This window comes from Eschscholzia californica, unplaced genomic scaffold (assembly GCF_041429995.1).
Source record: "Eschscholzia californica isolate CP2 unplaced genomic scaffold, dmEscCali1.0.p SCAF_1, whole genome shotgun sequence".
Classification (NCBI taxonomy): Eukaryota; Viridiplantae; Streptophyta; class Magnoliopsida; order Ranunculales; family Papaveraceae; genus Eschscholzia; species Eschscholzia californica.
The window spans coordinates 58,026,205-58,046,904 of NW_028238198.1; the positions used below are offsets into that span (position 1 = coordinate 58,026,205).

General features: G+C 38.1%; 1 protein-coding gene across 1 annotated transcript; it reads left to right on the plus strand.

The window, feature by feature from the left end:
• Positions 1–7,676: 7,676 nt before the first annotated feature.
• On the plus strand, positions 7,677–20,421 carry PRT6 (proteolysis 6). Its single transcript, XM_086654347.1, has 18 exons — positions 7,677–8,200; positions 8,507–9,607; positions 10,649–11,889; positions 11,999–12,139; positions 12,361–12,604; positions 12,716–13,453; positions 13,796–13,984; positions 14,166–14,824; positions 15,284–15,335; positions 16,135–16,774; positions 17,595–17,803; positions 17,906–18,450; positions 18,627–18,731; positions 18,816–18,882; positions 19,018–19,095; positions 19,246–19,314; positions 19,513–19,888; positions 20,128–20,421. Exons 1-17 carry the CDS (start codon positions 8,123–8,125, stop codon positions 19,585–19,587), a joined length of 6,231 nt encoding a protein of 2,076 aa, XP_086510473.1. The 5' UTR covers positions 7,677–8,122; the 3' UTR covers positions 19,588–19,888; positions 20,128–20,421.
• The last annotated feature ends 279 nt before the right edge of the window (positions 20,422–20,700 follow it).

The following is a 20,700-nucleotide window of genomic DNA, read 5'->3' on the forward strand; positions in this document are numbered from 1 at the left end:
CGCACGAGTTGTGATTTTGTTCATCCAATATGTTTCATTTGTCCTAAAACTCCATTACATACGATGTTTTGGGGGGTTTTACCTTAGTTTCGACCTCTCAAATTGTAAATAAAACTGTAGCAATATTAAACTGTAACAATATGAAACAACAACAAACTGTGTAACAATTTTTTTCGCACGAGTTGTGATTTTTTTCATCCAATATGTTTCATATGTCCTAAAACTCCATTACATTTGATATTTTTGGGGTTTTACCTTAATATCGACCCCTCAAATTGTACCGAAACTATAGAAATATGAAACTGCACCAAACTGTGTAACTAAGTTTTTCGCACGAGTCGTGAAATGTTTTTCGACCAATATGTTTCATATGTCCCAAAACTCCACTAGATATGATTTTTTTGGGGTTTTACCGCCATTTCGAGCTCTAAAATTGTAAACAATACTGTATTGACTCCTCAAAATGTAAACGAAACTGTAGCAACATATGTCCTAATAATCCATTCCATATGATGTTTTTGGGGTTTAACCTCAATTTTGACCCCTCAAATTGTAAACAAAACTGTATCGACTCCTCAAAACGGAACTGTAGCAATATGAAACTGTACCAAACTGTGTAACAAATTTTTTCGCACGAGTTGTGATTTTTTTCATCCAAAATGTTTTATATGTCCTTAAAATCCATTTCATGTGATTTTTTGGGGTTTTACCTCCATTTCGACCCCTCAATTTTCAAACAAAATTGTATTGACTCCTCAAATTGTAAAAGAAACTGTAGCAATATGAACTGCACCTAACAGTGTAAAAAACTTTTCGCACGAGTTGTGATTTTTTTCATCCAATATGTTTCATATGTTCTAAAACTCAATTACTTATGATGTTTTTGGGGTTTTACCTCAATTTCGACCTCTCAAATTGTAAACAAAACTGTATCGACTCCTCAAATTGTAAAAGAAACTGTAGCAATATGAAACTGTACCAAACTGTGTAACAAATTTTTTCGCACGAGTTGTGATTTTTTCATCGAATATGTTACATATGTCCTAAAACTCCATTATGCATGATGTTTTTGGGGGTTTACCTCAATTTCGACCTCTCAAATTGTAAACAAAACTATATCGACTCCTTAAATTGTAAACGAAACTACAACAATATGAAACTGCACCAAACTGTGTAACAAATTTTTTCGCATGATTTGTGATTTTTTTTCATCCAAAATGTTTTATATGCCCTTAAAATCCATTCCATATGATTTTTTAAGGTTTTACCTCCATTTCGACCCCTCAAATTGTAAACAAAACTGTAACGACCCTTCAAATTGTAAACGAAACTATAGCAATATGAAACTGCACCAAACTGTGTAACAAATTTTTTCGCACGAGTTGTGATTTTTTTTCATCCAATATGTTTCATATGTCCTAAAACTCCGCTAGATATGATGTTGTTGGGGTTTTACCGCAATTTTGACCCCTCAAATTGTAAACAAAACTACATTGACTCCTCAAATTGTAAACGAAACTGTAGGAATATGGAATTCAAAAACTTTCCCTTTCACGCATATGACAGAGAGGAAGGGAGAATCATCGTGGGTTATTTCTGAAAATCTTTTTGTATCTCTTTCCTTTCGGTTTGAAGATGTGAGAACAAATCTGCCATTAGTATTCTTCTAGGTTTTCATTTTTTATTTTAGAAAGAAATCTCCTTTCAGTCGCTACTGTTAACAAACCAATCCCTCTTTCTATACTGTGATTATCTTATTTCTAAAAGAATTTCTTCTTCAAAATATTTCCTTCAACCCTCTCTTTCAATAGTAGCTGTTATGTTATGTTTCTTTCTCTCTCTAGTTTCGCTCGGAGAGAGATAAGAGTAAATAAAAAGATCTCACCAAAGATATGGGTGCCAATCAAGTATTACTGGCCGGTGTTGACGTGGGTTTGTTGTTTCCCAAACGAGCAAAGAAATGAAAGGAATCAGCCAATCGATTAGCTGTCGTGAGGGACAGCGTGGTGCAATAGGGACTATCGAGCAAAGTTACATCGGCATCTAAAGTTTAGACCGTGTGCGTTGACAGTTTGTGGACGCGTCAGATCATGCTGGGAGTACCAACGTTTGGATCTTCACGTTGTACTAGAACATGACCCTATACAAGATCCCACTTAGTTCCTCGGTGCCCAAACTTGTACCGAAAATGTATCATAACAGTCCATCTGTTGCTCTGTTCTACCGCCATGTGTCATGCCTCGATCCTGGTCAACATCTTTGACTCTATTTTTTGACTTGGACTAATTTTTTCAACCGAACTCTGATTTGACTTCCGCTTTCGCTATTGGATTCGTCCTTGACTCTAATTTTCACCCGATCATCAATATTTGCCAAATTACCAGAATACCTAAATGACCAAACTGTCCTTTTGTGTGTCTTTCTCCCGTTTTTAACCATTTTCTGTGCTCAATTCCATAGAAACCCCCTAAGTAAGGGAACCAACTAATTCATCAGAGTAACTGCCCGAAATAGACTAACTAGTCCAAGTTAAGAGATTCAGATGGGACATTTTCGCGTCTCATCAGTTTCTCTTCCAGTGGCCTTTGCCATCACAGTAGAAACATCTAGCGTTAGAAGGAGAACTTTTGTCTTTAGGTTCAGCAATTTTGCCTTTCCCTTTGGACGTTGGTTTCTTCTTCTGCCTTTTGTTCTCTTGAACCACAAGAATCTCGTTCTTTGGCTCCACTATTGTTATAAATCGCTCAGCTGCCTAAAGCATTGCATCAAGCTCCTCCAAGGGCTTGTTCCATCCATTCATGTCGTAGTTCATCTGGAACAGGTCGAACCCTTTATGAAGTGAACAAAGGATGACATCGTTATCCGCCTCTTGGCTAATTGGAAAGCTCAGCTCTTCTAGTTTCGCAAAGAGTTCAATCATTTGACGAACATGAGGGCCTACTGGTTTTTATTTCTCGAGGCGCAAACTCAATAACTTCTTGGTGGTTTTAAACCTCTCCAATCTCGACTTCCTTCAAAGTCACTCCTCGGGTTATCGACTCATGGTATGGCATTCCATGTTAAAAGGTTTCTCCTGAAGAGTAGCCTCCATGGCTGTCGACATCCAAGACGTTACTGGTTCCGGTTTGTTGATTATCCTTTTGATGCTCTACCTCTTCAGTAGTCGAAATAACATCCAATTCTGAAATTGGATAGTCTAGGACATCCATCTCGTTTCCAATCTCGTTATCCAATTGGAGAAGTATCTCTTGATTCCTTCCTTCATGGATAGAGTTGCTCAACACTTCCCTTAGGTGTGATTCTAAGTTGAACTCGTTTTCTTGCCTCATCTTAAAACTACATGAAAGAATTGCAAAGTTTTATAACTCGTTATTGTTTTGGAAAAATTCAGTTTTGCCACATTATTCAATATAAAATCATCCCCGATTGAATAACGTGATTCCAAGATCTCAGTTCTTCGAAGTTAAGCAGACTAGGGCCCTGCCCTTAATCCCGTTGTCCTAGGTGAGCGAACTACTTCACTAATCATACTCTTATGACTCTTGGTTGTAGATTTCATTAATGAAGGTCTAATCTATCCTTTTGCCTCGAGTATCCAAAAGTCTTTTGCTGATCTCGCTGAAAAAAAAACTATTTAGACCCGTAGACCCCTGCCATGAGTCTGCCCGCATTGTCCCAAGATAAAGGAGGCACCCTGCGAAGGCATACCCACCTTCTTTGATCGAGGGCTCAAAGGGTGTCTAAGTCTGGGTGGGCATAATTACGTTTAGGGACTCTTGCGTTTTGTCTGGTATGCGTTACAGTGTACTATTTAGCCTAACTAACATCCATGACATAAAACGTAAATAAATAAGTAAATGCGCGCGAGAAAATAAATGAAGCAAATATGGATCCTAGTATGGCCCCTAACCTAGAAGATCTAATCTCCTTTGGTTTCTTCTTGTTTCGCCTTTTGGTTCGCCTAGATCGCCATCTTTGAACCTCCATTGATTTTTCCCATTCGAATCAAGATCGCATCCTTGAGCATCTTCAATGGACTCATAGACCCTAAACTCTTTTACAAGACTCTAACGATTCGCAGATCATATAAAACTTGAAATTAAAATTATTACAACTTCCACCCATCCGTGCTTAAAACAAGAATGAAAGAAAACAACTTTCTATGACCATACTAGTTCTCGCATTCACATCACATGCATTCATATAATATTCAAGGCTAACAATTATATATGCATGATTATCCGGGTGATACTTTTGTCGACATCTCTATGTCACATTACAGACCTTAAGTCTATATTCGCAGAATTCGACTAATGGTGCGTTCCGGTTTTATCTTTTATGATTTCCAAAATCAAGTTTAAGAAAAACTCTGTTTGGGCCTTCGGAGGGCCCGGGTCAATTTCAGAAAAATTTGGTTTGATTCTTAATGATTTCCAAAATCAATTTGAAGAAAAACCCGTTTTTGGCCTTCGGGTGGCCCTAGACAATTTCAGTAAAATTTGGGTGGAACCGGGAGAAAAATTAGACTTTTCGTCAAAAAACACCCACTCGGGTAAAGACCCGTCAAATCTCGACCCATGGACCTAGGTCAAACTCGGAATGGCCCGGGAGAATCCTTGGTCAAGACCCAAAATCCTAAGGTCAAGGGCCAATAAGGTGGTCCGGGCCAACCGAGGCCTAGGGTTTGTATAAGTCCGGTCCAAGCATGGTTCGGCCCTAGGCCAATAGCTTGGGCCGAGCCTATGCTCGGTTTGGCAGAGACCAGTCGCGTCTAAGTATATGCCATACGCGTGTTGGTCTCAGTCTGGGCATAAGACGCGTCTTGGCCCCAGGCCTGGACGCTAGCCTTTGGCCCAGACGCATCTGGCCTAAGGTGAGGCCTTCCAAGACGTCTCGGGCCAATTCCGAGATGTCCCAAGCTAACCCAGACGCATCCTAGATGCGTCTGGCCCTGACCGAGATGTCCTAAGCCATCTCGTTCCAAGACCGAGATGCCTAGGCTGGCCTAGACGCTAGATACGTCTGGTGGAAGATATGCGCGTCTCGTACCTAGTCCAAGACGCCCCTGGACTTCCTGGGTACGTCCCAGACCCCAGAGGTAGTGCATGTACGTCCCAGACGTGCCCCAGAGGCAGGGCACGTACGTCCTACGCGCCCTAGAGCCAGATTTTAACAACTTCTACAAAGTTTCATCTTCTATAGTTTTTTTTTCTTTTGCTTCCACAGATGTTGTTCCAACTTGTTTAGAAACTTCTAAAAACACCAAATTTTGATTATCAAACAATTTCTAAAATCAATGAAAATCAACACTTTTGAAAACACTTTTCAATACCGAAATCAATCAAAATCGAATCTTTTGAGACTCTTATCAATCATCAACTTTGAAAATCAATTTGAATAACTTTAAATCACATTCAAACTAAACAAATTGAAGCCTAAAACACTTTTAGACATAACTATCTATCTCATCAATCATGGAATGGTCGAAACTTAGCAAAAATTAGCTATTTGCAAGAGGCTCTGGCGCCACTGCTGGGTTATGGTGTTTCCTAGTGTTGTATGCGGAATCTCAAACATTAGTCCTCATTCTAATGTCTAAACACTACTATCCCCAAGATCTCATGCATAAGCTAATAATTAACTAAGAGTTAGAGATTATCTTAATCGTTAGTTTTCCCTCGAACCTTTCTAATCGAATGTGAAGACCAATAGCTCCAATTGTTGCTCCTCTACTCAAGACACCCGAATGATCAACTTGAGCTCACACCTTTGTTGCTAGCTAGAACACCAATGGTGGTTTGATTGAAGAACTTTTTCTTCTTTATGACTAGATAGATAGTTGAGAGTTTTCTTTCTTTCTTTCTCTACTTGATGTTGTAGAATAAGGAAGCTCCTTCAGAAATTTCCACACCTTATTCAACTCCTTAAGAGGGATTATAGAGAACCCTAAGTTAGAGCATAACCCTAATTAGGTTTCCCAAAAAGTCACTTTTGAATAAGATTTAGGAAATACTCAAAAATAGAAAGTAGTTTTTATTTTTCTGTTCCCTTGTTATTGACCGGCCATATCATGTCCATCTTGGGCAGATCTGGCTGGCCCCCGTAGGGCCACACGCCCAAGCTTGGTCGTGCCCTTTTTGGCCCCAAAGCACCCTTTTGGTGCCCGGCCTAAATACCCTTCTTTTGGGCCTTTTGTACTATCTTTGCCTAAACTTTTTTAGGCCTATGAGACATATTTATGAGACTCTCCCATGATTATATGTCTCATCCCTCTAGTCATATCATCCGATCAAATAGACATTCTTTTGTATAACCCGATTTAGGATCCGGTCAAAGTTAGCCGCAAATTACTTTGTAATTCGACGATCATAGTTAGTTTCTAGCTAAACACTACGACTCCTAAATCGTTCGGACTTGATGATCTTCTTCATAAATTGTCCTATCCGACAAATTGCTCGCTTGCATCTTTGGTCAAAGGACATCTCCTTCAGATTTGGTCTTCTTAGAGATACATCGACAATGAAGGCTTCAACCATCAGCCTCAACAACCATTAAAACATCAACAATGAAGACTTTAACATCGAATGATCACAATCATGCGTTGCAGTGAGTGTATAAAATCCATTCACCATAGTGTCCATTGTTTCCTCCATCCTTTCTAACCAAATCACCACTTCTAAATACAGTCTTGACATCTTACCCATCACATAGAACCATCTTATACAAGAAATTTGATGTTAGACTTGGTGCTAACTGCTAACTCATATATCAAGTTGTGAAAATTTGTAAAATTTAGATAAGGTGGCTTGCTCTAGGATGCTCAACCTCACGAAAAAGGCTTTAGAAGAAGAAGAAACTAGGTAGGTGTGTATTGGAAGTGAAATAGATACAATGCTTTTTATAGAGAAAGGAATAACTGTACTATGAATACAACCATCAATTCCTGGAAAATTCATGCCAAATTAGACACTCCCGTGCTCTCCCTCTCACCTGTTTGCCTTTCCTATTTTGTGCGCCCAAGGGTGGACGTAGAGAAATTTTCATGGAAATTAAACATTCCTATTCACTAAATTAAGTATTTTTATCATAACTACGCGGTTCCTAATTTAAACTTGGTTTCGTTTTACCTAACTCAATATTCATGGGATTAGTGGGTTGACCCAAGTCGACTGCATAACTACGCGGTTCCTAATTTAAACTTGGTTTCGTTTTACCTAACTCAATATTCATGGGATTAGTGGGTTGACCCAAGTCGAATGCATTGGTTATATATATATATACATATATATAGATATATATACATATATATAGATATATATACATATATATACATACATATATACATATATATACATACATATATATATATACATACATATATATATATATATATTTATATGTTAGTCTACCTACACAGTACCTGCCTATCTCTTCACGCGTTTTTATTATATAAACAAACTTCGTTTAGCATAAAAAATAAATTTTTTTTTCTCATATAGTCCACTTCTTTATTGGCTTCCCGTAGTTGATTTGTAACACAAGACCAACAATATAGTCTTTCTCTAATTTTATAGGCAAACTTACAAAATCTTATATTTAATTGCATAAAAGTCTTTTCCTATTGTTAACAAATTCTTGTTTGAATATAAAGAAATGTTAATTAGTCAAAAATCATTGGTAGTTTATAGAAGAATTAATTCAATTAATACTTCACCAAAATTAGATGACCAAAGTCTATTAAACCCTAAATTTCCCCATATACATTATGTATCACCAACAACATTATTTAACGCTTTCATCAAAAAAAAACAACATTATTTAACTCCTTCATCAAAAAAAAAAAAACAACATTATTTAACTTACTTTTTTTTCAATTAAAAAAGAAATAGAACAAGAGGATAATAAGGATTATATTTATATAATCCAACATTTGAACCATATTGTGAATCATGAATCATCTTGCCTAAAGAATCAGGGTTTTATTTCTTGGGCTGTTAAACTTATTATTCACCAATTTCCCCCTTTTCTCTCTCTCCCCCACCTCTGATTAAACTTAAGAATTAGGGTTTTAAGACTGGGGCGTGGTAGCTCAAGATCCAGTTACTGGAGTTGCGCTGACTGGATGCCTTTCGTTTCAGGAATGGATGTTGATTCCATGTCCGATCTAAGTCCTCTTTCTCCTCAAGATCGAATTCTTCAGGTAATCAATATTTCTTCACAGTTCATCATCATCATCATCATCATTATTTTCCTTTAATTCCTTTTGTTGTTGACAAACTAAAAAACCTGTAATTTTGTTCCTAGTTTTCTCCTGTTTACATGAAAATATGAAATTCATTAAGAATCATTATTTAGTATGAGTAGATATTGATGTTTGAAGAGTAAGTTACATAGAATTGTTGGGTAGTATTTACTTGAAAGGAAACTGTTTATTTACCTGATAGTTTATGATGATGTGCATATTGCTTATGAGTAACTATTGATGTTTACTTTTTCGGAATGCCAGAGGTTGGCTCAATGTGGAGTTCCAGAGGAGCAACTTGATCGTCTCCAGCTTGGGTTAGTTGACTTTGTGCAAGAAAACAGAGGTAAGCTAGGAGAAATTGTTTTGGCCATTTTACCTTCTCAAGAGGATATAGTCGAGTCTTTAGTGGAGCACCAAACAGAGGTTGTAGAAGATTCGAGCAGTCCGAACTTGAAAGATCATTTTCGTGAAAGTATTTTGTGGATGCGTTGGTTGATGTTTGAGAATGAACCATCAGTATCCTTGAAAAATTTAGCCGAGGTTAGTGTTGGTCAACGTGGTGTATGTGGGGCTGTTTGGGGACAAAATGACATTGCATATCGATGCAAAACTTGTGAACATGACTCGACTTGTGCTATATGTGTACCATGTTTCCAGAATGGAAACCACAAAGACCACGACTATTCTCTTATGTACACGGGTGGTGGGTGTTGTGATTGTGGAGATGAAACTGCTTGGAAGCGTGAGGGCTTCTGTTCGAAGCATAAAGGTGCTGAGAAGATCCAACCTCTACCAGAAGAGATTGCTTACACCGTAGGACCCGTCCTTGATATTCTTCTTTCTTTTTGGAAAGACAAACTCATCTATGCAAAAGATGCTATGGAAAATTTTTCTGGTGATATTGTTGATAAAACCTTGAAAGTTGAGAACGAGTTGACATCCGCTGTTGTTGACATGCTTCTTGAGTTCTGCAAATACAGTGAGGGTCTTCTTAGTTTCGTTTCAAAAGCATTCTTATCAGATAATATATTGGATATTGTAGTGAGGGCTGAAAGATTCTTGACTCAACCAGTTGTCAAAAGGCTCCATGAGTTGCTCTTGAAATTACTAGGAGATCCTGTATTTAAGTATGAGTTCGCCAAAGTATTTGTTAATTACTATCCAGATATTATAAAGGAAGCCGTAAAGGAATGCAGCGACAACGTACTGGAGAATTATAAACTGGTCCCTACTTTTTCTGTGCAACTCTTCACTGTACCAACTCTAACACCACGTCTAGTAAAAGAGATGAATCTTTTGGAAATAGTATTGGGTTGTTTAGAGCTTGTCTTTATTTCGTGTGCTGGAGAAGGTCACTTGCAGGTACTTGGTCGATGCTTCTACCTTCTTGATACTTTGTCCTTCTAGATATTGCTTACTGGATATGTTCCATTTGTTAGCGTCCAAAGTCATAACCGTTCTTCGATTATGTCATTAAGGATGTTCATTGTTTTTTCCATGCATCTCATTGTGATCATGTCAGCTATAGCAGTTGCAGTGACTGATAGGTGTCGCTGCTAAACCTTTTCATATATTTATATGTAATAATGCAAATATATCAAATTCCTGCCAGTAACCATATCATATGTTACATTTAAGTTACCAATTTCTTTTGAATTTACCTTGTTTGTTTCGAACAATTGAGCTACTCGGTGGCTATAGGCCAACTCACTCTATACCCATTCAGTTCAACAGAATTCCTTCTTCCCCTCGAACTGCTTTATAGTGCAACTGACTGTACAACATTTTTTTGAACCGCCTACCTACTGCCTCAACTTCAAAGCATCTTCATCTTCTCTAATCTTAACTCATCCAAGATTTTGAGCTGAAGCCAAATAAGTTATCTCTGAGTCGCGGAAACGCCTTCTAAAGCCGAAATTCTGTCCCAATTCCGTTTCTTTTGTAACGCATTATTGTTGGCCAAGTTGTAGAGAGTTCTATTCCAAGTATTGCTACAGAATATGGTTCTCTTACCTTTGCCCACTGAGATAGTGCTGTCATTCCTAAAGACTCCAATATTGTTATCTATACCACATTACCACGTATTGCTATACTTGGCGACTTCACTCAAGTTTCACAAATCTGTGTAATGTATTCTCTACTTATTGGCTTCTCTGACCAGTCCGTTGGGCCTGACTATAGTGAGCTCTATCAAACAAGACAGCTAGGGATGGAAGTATGCTACTGCCAATGCGGTATTTATTTTCTGATAAAGAATGGTTTAGTGGGAAATGTTACATTTGCTCGAAATGCCTATTCAATTATAAACGTATTTTTATTTTTCTTTTCTTTTGAAATATTTCACTAGAATCTCTGACCCCTTTTTTAGATCATTTAGAAAAACTGATTATCAAGTATTTACAGGTTACTAAGTGGTATCCCCTTTATGATACTACGCTCCGTTTGGTAGAAGATACACGTTACATCATGAGCCACAATGAAGTCGCCAATTACTTAATTCACGAGCATCCTTACATTATCAAAACTTGGATGCGACTATTGTCCTTTGTGCAAGGTATGAACCCTCAAAAGAGAGTAACAGGTCTTCATGTGGAGGAAGAAGGTGAGCATATGCATATTCCTTTTGTTCTGGGACACACTATTTCGAACATCCATGATATCTTGGTGAATGGAGCATTTTCTGTCGAAGAAATGAAAAGTAACAACAGTTTACAGGATCTGGGCGACAGTGATACTCTATTACATCATGCTAAAGTAGGAAGGCTTTTGCAGCAAAGCTCTGTTCGTAGCTCAACAGTAAGAAGTACAACACTAGGTGGGATTTCGCAGGGCGGTGAAGAAAATTTTGATAATGCAACTGGTGTTCCAGTACCCTCCGCCGTGGCATGGCTAATATGTGAGTGCCTAAGAGCTATGGATAACTGGTTGGGACTTAATGTTGCATCAATGGATCCCCTGAATTCTTTATCTCAAGATATTAGTAGTCGCGCAGCTAGAAATTTCTCAACTTTGAAGAAAACATTGTCTAGGATAAGGAAGGCCAAGAGTATCTCAAAGGGGCATCAATCCTCCCCAGCTAGAGGTAGACTTGGAAGTTCCAGTGAAAATCAAAGTAGACGTGGTTCTTTACCTTTTTATGGTGGTTTTGGTATGAGTTGTAACCTGGACTATACCTTGGTTAGCACAAGCAATATGGATAATCCGGAACGTCACAGTGATGCTGGGGATTTTAGCGAAAATAGTGTGGAAAGTGAACGTGTAACTGAACTAGAAGCATTGGGTGTATTGAACTTGTCAGATTGGTCAGATATAGTCTATGATGTTAGTTCACAGGATATATCCGTTCACATTCCATATCATCGCTTGCTTTCACTTCTGTTACTAAAAGCATTGAGAAAATGTTATGGGGAGACTGGTATGTTGGAGACAAGTAGCTCTGGTTCTGATTGTCCTCCAGTATCTAGACCCTACAATGATTTTTTTGGGCAGGTTCTAAGAGGATGCCATCCACTTGGGTTTTCTGCTTTTGTTATGGAGCACCCCCTACAGATAAAGGTGTTTTGTGCTCAAGTACGTGCTGGCATGTGGAGGAAGAACGGGGATGTAGCTACGTTAAGTTGCGATTGGTACCGATCAGTACGCTTGTAAGTCCATATTTTTATTTTGCACACGTATACTTCTAGCAGGCAAACTTGACTATGTTCCATTAATTACTATTGGTGCTTATGTTATGCTCTTGGATTATTCGTACAGGTCTGAGCAAGGATTAGAGCTTGATGTATTTTTGCTGCAATGCTGTGCAGCTTTAGCACCACCCGATCTATTTGTCAAGAGAATCTTGGAGCGATTTGGCTTATCCAACTACCTTTCCCTGACACTTGAACAGTCAAATGAGTATGTATTCCTTTTCCGAAGTTAATGTTGGCAAAGCATTCACTATTTGGTTAACATTGAATAATGGAGATTCATATGATTGTGTAGTCAAATTTGCTGATTAAATATGGTGGAATTGGTAGATATCTAATTATGCGTGTCTATGTTGTTTCCATGTCTCACTTGTTTGTAAATCTGATATTAACTTGGGTACTCAATTGTCAGTTCTCTTTGGTTTCCAGGTATGAACCAATTTTGATGCAGGAAATGCTCTCTCTTATCATACAAATTGTTAAAGAACGGAGATTCTGTGGGCTCTCAATAGCTGAAAGTTTGCGGAGAGAGTTGATTTATAAGCTTGCCATTGGAGACGCTACTCGTAGTCAGCTGGTGAAATCCCTTCCTCAAGACCTTGCTAAGAACGGTCAGCTTCAAATGATTTTGGACACAGTAGCAGAATATTCCAATCCTTCTGGAACAAAGCAGGTTGAAGACAGTGTCTTTATTATACACTGCTGTGTTTCAGTAATGCTTTAAATTTAGCGTGTAACTAATGTAATGTGCTTATTTTCTAATTTAAAATTTTGTCAATTTTAGGGTAAATATTCACTGCGAAAGACGTGCTGGGAAGAATTGGATTTGTATCACCCTCGCTGGACTTCTAGGGATTTACAAGTTGCAGAAGAACGATACTCGCGGTTCTGTAAGGTTTCTGCGTTGGCTGTACAGTTACCTAGATGGACAAAGGTCTTTTATCCCCTCAATGGAATATCTAGAATAGCTACTTCGAGAGCATTGCTGGAAATTGTCCATGCAGTCTTTTTTTATGCTGTCTTCACTGATAAACCTTCACAATCACGGGCTCCTGATTTTATAGTCCGAATGGCTTTGCACCTACTTTCGCTAGGGTTAGACGTCTGCTGCCTGCAGAGAGAAACCTGTGACCAAGCAAGCATTAAAAAGTCAGCCGACACGGAAGAAGATTCTATACCTTTGCTAGCTTTTGCCACAGAAGAAGTCTATCTAGGAACTACTAAGGGATCTGATGCAGGAAAGCCTAAAAGCTTGTTGTCACTGCTTGTTTCATTGATGAGGATCCACAAGAAAGAAACTTTTGAAGCTACACACTGCAACCTTTCTTCTTTGATCGTCAATTTATTGAAAAAGTTCGCTGAGCTTAATGTTGGGTGTATGTGTGAATTACAAAGATTAGCACCTGAAGTGGTTAGTCATTTGACACATCCCGTTCCAAACACTGATTCGAGTACACCAGATTCAGTCTCTAGTTCTGAGGAGCATAAATTGAAGGCAAGGGAGAGGCAAGCAGCTATAATGGTTAGCTCATCTCTGTATTTCATTCTAACGTACAAAATTATTAGGAAAAATGCTAATCTACGTCCACAAACTAGGGGTAGGCGACCAGGAACTGCTTAATATTCCTGTATTTAGCTTTTACACAATGTTAATAAAAACATCATTTAATAGTTCAATTAATTTCTTAGAGACATGGATGGGATGGGTCATTTCATTGAACACGTCCAACTTCATCAGTACCTTCACGAGTTTTAAAATTTTCTCTTGAAAAGGACTTTACCAAAAGACCCTTATAGGTTTTTGAGTGCATGCTGTACTTTAGCTCACTTGCTTATCTCCTATGCCATTTGGTTCAACATGCAGGAAAAGATGAAAGCTGCACAACTCAAATTCATGGAAAGCCTCAAGTCTGAAGAAAATGATGATTCAAAATCGAAACAGCCACTTAAGTCTGATAGTGCCAACGCGTCGGCGGCAGTGGCACCAGTTGTTTGTTCTCTTTGCCGTGACCCAGATTCTACAAGTCCCCTATCTTTCTTGATTCTTCTTCAGGTAATGGAATAGTTAGTAAATGTCTCCATACATCAACCTTTTTTTTTTTTTGCAGAAACATTAACTTTTTTTCCTTGTGTTCAATCTTTAAATATTGTTTTGGCGTGTGTGGAATTATTAATTTTTATAACCCACACGATGATCAAATTGACTTAATCTGTTATTCTTTTCATGAAACAAGAAATCTCGACTCGTAAGTTTTTTGGAGAGAGGGCCTTTATCGTGGGAACACCCATCAGACAGGAAACCTTCTTCAATGACAGCGAGCAAGGCAGTTCATCAATTTCCTGGCACATTATCTGGTTCTAGTTTAGAACAATTGATTCAGTATTCAGTAAACGAGTTCAGCCATGATGCCAGCCCAAGTGAGGTAGACGCATTTATTGACTTCATCAAGGCCCAACTTCCTGATGCTAGGAATGTGGAACAGCGAAGTGCATTGCATGCTACAAGCATGAGCACTTCATCTTCCATTCAGGAGATAGAAGCGGATATATACCAGTCGGTTCAGAAAGACATGCAGCGTGATCTGAAACATGCGACCATTGTAGATGATGGTTGGATATTTTCAACTAATGAGGATGAAGAGAGTACGATGAAAACAAGAGCAGAAAGTACTTTGCTGGGAAAGTATATTGCATCTCTTTCAAGACAGACATCAGAACATCCTCAAGTTGCCAAAGATTCTCCTAAGGAAAATACTCCACTGAAGGCCTCTATTCGCTTTCCAGCACTTGATGGATTTGGTCCAACCGATTGTGATGGGATATATATATCTACATGTGGGCACGTTGTGCATCAGGAGTGTCGTAACCGTTATTTATCATCCTTAAAAGAGAGGTAAACTTCATATCTCCCATTGAGACAGAAATTGGTTGTGAATTTGTGATTATAAAATGTGTCCTGAACCCTGAATTCTAAGTCTTCATATTGTTTCCTTTCCAATTATTAGAAGCATCACGACGACTTTAGCTAGTTAAAATTTTATAATCCATATACTGTACAAAAAATGTTTTTGATTGTTTGATTATGCACTTGTAGTCTGCTGTCTACATTGGCAAAAAACTATCTTGGGTCATACTGTACAAGTTTAACTTCTCCTCTTCTGCGAAGGACTTCTACTAGAGCTTTTGTCTCTTGTGTATTACTAGAAGAAAGATACACTTGTCTCTTTTCATATAAAATGAATTTTGACATTCGAAATCTGTATGTATATGGATATGGTAAAGAGACTCCATATTATGGGAGGAAATGTAAATTGTTCTTAATGTAATACTTAAAAATTGTTGCTTTTAACAGATATGCTAGGCGAATTATATTTGAAGGAGGACATGTTGTGGATCCAGATCAGGTACAGAGTTTCTCCTAGTTTTCCACTCTTACTGCTCATGTTAATAGGGCAACCGTTTTACAGTAGCAATTTTCCTCCTGTCGTCTCCTCTTTCTTTCTTTCTTTCTTTTTTCTTCCAAAACTGATCAACCCCATCAACACCATGTCTACCCACCACTGAAACTACATCACGACCTCGAGTGGCATATTAGGAGCGATAAACTAGAGAGAGAAAGATAACTCTAGGTTTCACACTTAAAGAATTTCAGATCCCAACCTCTGCAGATAGTGAAGGGTCATTTACATTTAGAAAAATTGGCCCTCAGTAGCCACCCTCCATGTTTTGAGACATGTAGAAACATGTAAGGTAGTCCTGGACTACGATGACGACCATAGTTCGTAGTCCAGGATCAGGATGTAGAAGAATGACCCTTCATGGTCGCGCAAAGGTCAGGTTTCAAATTCTACTAGACAGATAAATTGAGAGAGAGTACGTGGAAGAGAGTGAGAAGTTTTCTCTTTCTCATTTCCCCTCTTTCTCTCTGAATTCTCTCTAGTTGATCCCTCTTATTTATCAAAGGTGGTGATTGAGAAGAGGTGGTGTTATGGTAGTTGATGTTGGTGTCAGTAATGGTGATGCATGATACTGGTGAACAAAGAGAAACTGAGAATTGGAAAACGGAAAAAAACAACCAGGAACGCAGCCAGAAAAGTTGGTGTGGGTATACCAGCTACCATTTTATCGCTACTTCCAGCACTGCTCCATTTAACAGAAGGAATTAGTTGGTTGTCTTATCAGTGTTCTCTCATTTCTTGGTAGGGAGAGTTCCTATGCCCTGTGTGTCGCAGACTTGCAAATTCAGTCTTGCCTTCATTTCCCAATCAATCTGGTGAGGTTGAGAAGCCTATGATTGCGTCAGATCCTAGTTATATACCAACCATAGCTTCTTCATCAGGAAATGACGATTTTCGTGTTGCACAAGCCTTATTGCTCCTTCGAAGTGCTGGCAGTATGGTTGGAAAGACTGGAATTCTAAATGCCTTTGCTTTGCGACATAACAAGACAATGCATGCAACTTTAGAACCTGTCTTCAATATGCTCAGTAGAATGTGTTTCCCCGACAGATATACGAAACTTTTCGAATCTGGAAGAATAAACCACTCTGTTGTTCTGTGGAATACCTTGAAGTACTCTCTCATCTCGACAGAAATTGCTGCTCGTAGTGGGATGTCTCGGCTGGGTACTGGAAGATCATCATCTGGACCGGAAGCTCTTTATAAGGAGCTTGACTCTTCTTCAGGATTTATGTTATCCTTGCTGCTCCAAGTCGTTCAAAAAACACGAGATGAGAATTCTCTTCAGGTGCTTCTAAGGTTCAGAGGCATTCAGCTCTTCGCTAAGTCCATTTGCTATGGTATTTGTGCAGACGAAATTACCCCTGGCGCTAGCTATTGCCAAGGTACATCTGTCATTAACAAACTTTTTGTAGTATGATTTTGATTGTACTCAGTCATTTGTATAAAATGTTTCCATCGCAGCTGAAGGGGTATAATAATTTACTAGACTCTTCATTGTTATTATTTCTTTTGATTAATTAAATTATGTTTACTTGAACATTCGTAATATTTTGGAACATGTTAATGCTTACATCTTTACAATCTTACCTTAAATTGGATTCAATCGTGGTTGGATCTGTTTCCACGAGACAGATTTAGGTAAACACAAAATTACAAAGTTACATATCGAATCACATTATAAGTAGAAAGATCTCAATGCAGACAAGACGGACTGTTGGCATGTAATACACAATGCAAATGATGCACATAATTTGAGCTAAATGCTAATACAGTTAGATAAGAAGAGCACTCCGCATCAAAAACTATTCTTGCATGATCTTGTAAGATCTGTATTTTATGAATGAGATGTATTCAAAATTTGTGAATAAATGAAATATCTTGTAGGTATTGATTTGACCTAGAACCTGTTTATTGAAGCCCCTTCTTGCACATCACAAGATACAAAGTTAGAAGAATAATCTACAATAATGATTTCACAATTAGAGGATACATATAAAGATCTATTTGACATATCCATAGTGATCGAAATGAGATGAAATAAGTAATGCCTTTTTTATATGTTGACTTGTTTGTCCATTGTCCTTTGTATTTTTATTTTTTCTGAAGACGATTTGTTGACCATTATTCATGTATTTTACACGGTTCATCTTGCATCAACGCGATAGAAACATACGAGATTAACATATAAAGTATGTTGTTCAGGTAATATTCCATTTGTCCTTAAGAATGCAGACAAGGGAGTCGTTTATCCCGATACTCAATTTTGGACACGAGCTGCAGATCCTGTCCTTGCTCATGACCCGTTTTCATCTGTGATGTGGATCCTCTTTTGTCTTCCTTCCCCGTTTCTATCATCTTCTGAATGTTTATTATGTCTTGTTCATCTCTTCTATGCTGTCTGTGTAATTCAGGTAATCTAGTTTTTTTCTTTCTTGATGACCTCGAAATTGATTCCTTTTTATTTCCTCCTACTCCTTGTTGTGGCTAATTTTTCATCGTTATACTTGTCACAGGCAATAATTACATATAATGTGAACCATCAATTTGACATTACTGAACAAGGGTTTGGGGATTGCTTGGTTAGTGACTTGTGCAAAGTTGTAGGAAAATCTGCATTTGCTCAACAACATTTTGTTTCCAACTACATTGACGAATCATCTTGCCATCTTAAGGATATAATTCGTAGGTTAAGTTATCCTTATTTGCGGAGGTGTGCACTACTTTGGAAATTGCTGAATTGTAGTACCGCAGCACCTTTTGGTGATAGATCATATGAGAAGATTTGGTTATCTTCCAACTTGAACAATGATATCTTGGAATCTTCAGTTGGCCTCTCTGCGGAGCTTAAGGAAGTGGAAGAGTTCGAGAAAATGTTTCATATTCCTGGTCTGGATGTTATTCTCAAGGACAAAGCAATCCGAGCCTTAAGTTTAAAATGGTTCCAGCATTTCTCTAGGGAGAACAGAACTCGTAATTACGGGCGCAATTTACACTGCACTCCTGTAGTCCCCTTCAGGTTGATGGGCCTGCCTCATGTTTACCAGGATCTTTTAGAAAGGTCTCTCTCTCTCTCTCTCTCTCTCTCTCTCTCTCTCTCTCTCTCTCTCTCTCTCTCTCTCTCTCTCTCTCTCTCTCTCTCTCACACACACACACACACACACACACACACACACACACACACACAGACACAGATCTCTGTGAAGTCACTCTAACTCGATAAAAACTTGCGGTTAGGTACATTAAGCAAAAGTGCCCTAACTGTGGTGATGCTCAAGAGGAGCCTGCGTTATGCTTGCTTTGTGGTAGACTCTGCTCTCCTACTTGGAAGCCATGCTGCAGGTTTCGTACTTCACAATTCGTTGTTCTTTTATGTTTTTCACATTTTAGTGATGTAAGACTGAAGTTTACTCTCCCTCTCGTCAGAGAAAGTGGGTGCCAAACTCATGCAATGTCGTGTGGTGCTGGAATTGGCGTTTATCTTTTGATCAGGGTATGCTTATTTGGCATTGGTATATGTAATTTCATATCAAACATCTACCCTATGTGGCTATGTTTACTTATTATTAAAAAGATAATAACTAGACTATATGCTGCTGACGGCCATTTATTTGATTGTATATGACAGAGAACCACAATTTTGTTGCAAAGATCTGCTCGTCAGGCATCTTGGCATTCTCCCTACTTGGATGCCTTTGGCGAAGAGGTAAAGTTATCCTTTTTGAGATGAAAACTGAGACATGTTTTGAACCAGAATAGTTGGATCACTTGCCATTTACTTTTTTGAACTGTCCTATTGGCGACTGTCTTTCTGGTTTAGTTTCATATTTTCTCTTTCCGCGTTGATTGATTGCAGGATGTGGATATGGGTAGAGGGAAACCATTGTTTTTGAACAACGAACGATATGCAGCTCTGACGAATATGGTAATTCTTTTTATTCTCGACTGAGAGGTAGTATTATTCTTTTTGACTTTCTGTATTTCTAAACACATTCCAGTATATTGTGTTGGTTAAGACCTTAGCAAGATTAATCAGATACCTAAATCCAGAAATTGTTTGATCTGAATCTTAACAAAGTTTGTAGTTTGATAATTGATTAATATAAGATTGCTTGTATTGTAGGTGGCTTCTCATGGAATTGATCGTAGTTCTGAAGTTCTTCGTCAAACAACCATGAATGCTTTTTTCATGGCTTAGTCAAAAAATATAAACTGAACTCTCTTATGGAGGTGATAGTTAACTTTTCCTCGAATGATTACTACATCCTTCTTATGAATCGTTCTTCAAGCATTAGTTTGTGCAGTAACTAAACATTTGATCTGGATTATCCAAAGATAAAATTTTAATCTACAACACTGAAAAGGGTATGAGAGCAACCATGTATAATTGTCCATATCAAAGTTTCGAATCACAACACAGAATCCTGAAACAGTGGAGACAACGACCGATTGTGCAGTTGCGAGGTGGTACAAAACATTTTGTTGTTTTTCCTTTTCAGGTTAGTAAACCTTGATTTACTGCTGTTAAATATCCGAGTCCTGCTAGTGTGTCTATATTTCCCCTTCATCCATATGAACCTCAACCTAACCACAGGAAAAGAAAAACAAAACTCAAAGCATCAAACAGTTAAATTCAATCTTTTTTGCATATATCTGTTCTTTTTTTCAGTAGTTTATGCATTGCTTTCTAGAAACTATGATTTCAAAGGATGACTAACAAATTGTAAACTTTTCTCAGGCTTCCCATTTTGTACAGTTAGAAGATCTTTTTAGCCTGAAGTATCTTTGTTCTTGAGCTGGTTCTCTACAACTTCCTTCTTGCCATAGATCTGGCTTCAGTCAAGGTCTTCATAGATCATACCGTTTACTAGGACGGTTATGAAAGTTCAAATTGCTTAAACAGGAAATGGTTATAAATGGTTCTGGACGGTTATGAAAGTTCAAATTGCTTAAACAGGAAATGGTTATAAATGGTTCTGGAGTTGTAAGCTTTGTACATGAAAACTATATTTTGTTTGCTGTTGGAGTGTTATCTGCTGATCCTAAGCGTTTGTTAGAGCATCTTCAATGATAAACTCAAAAAAAAAAACTCCAATTAGCTTATGTGTCAACTCTCAATTGAGACTCTCTTTCCTATATGGCATACTTGAGTGTCTCTAATTCAAGTCCTTCTCCAATGCAACACTCTAAAAAACTCTAATAGTTACACATGTAACACGTACATTTAATAGGAAAAAGTAGTTGAGAGAGAAACACTTTCTATTGGTCTTAAAATCAAATTTGATGACATAGACACTTAAGAGCATCTCCA

What these genes read in the sequence shown, in the direction of transcription:
- PRT6 (XM_086654347.1), top strand. Translation starts at nt 8,123, where the DNA reads ATGCCTTTCGTTTCAGGAATGGATGTTGATTCCATGTCCGATCTAAGT. An exon ending in ATCCTTCTGGAACAAAGCAG is followed by an intron (nt 12,605 to 12,715) that starts GTTGAAGACAGT and finishes TGTCAATTTTAG; the next exon opens with GGTAAATATTCACTGCGAAA. An exon ending in TTATCATCCTTAAAAGAGAG is followed by an intron (nt 14,825 to 15,283) that starts GTAAACTTCATA and finishes TGCTTTTAACAG; the next exon opens with ATATGCTAGGCGAATTATAT.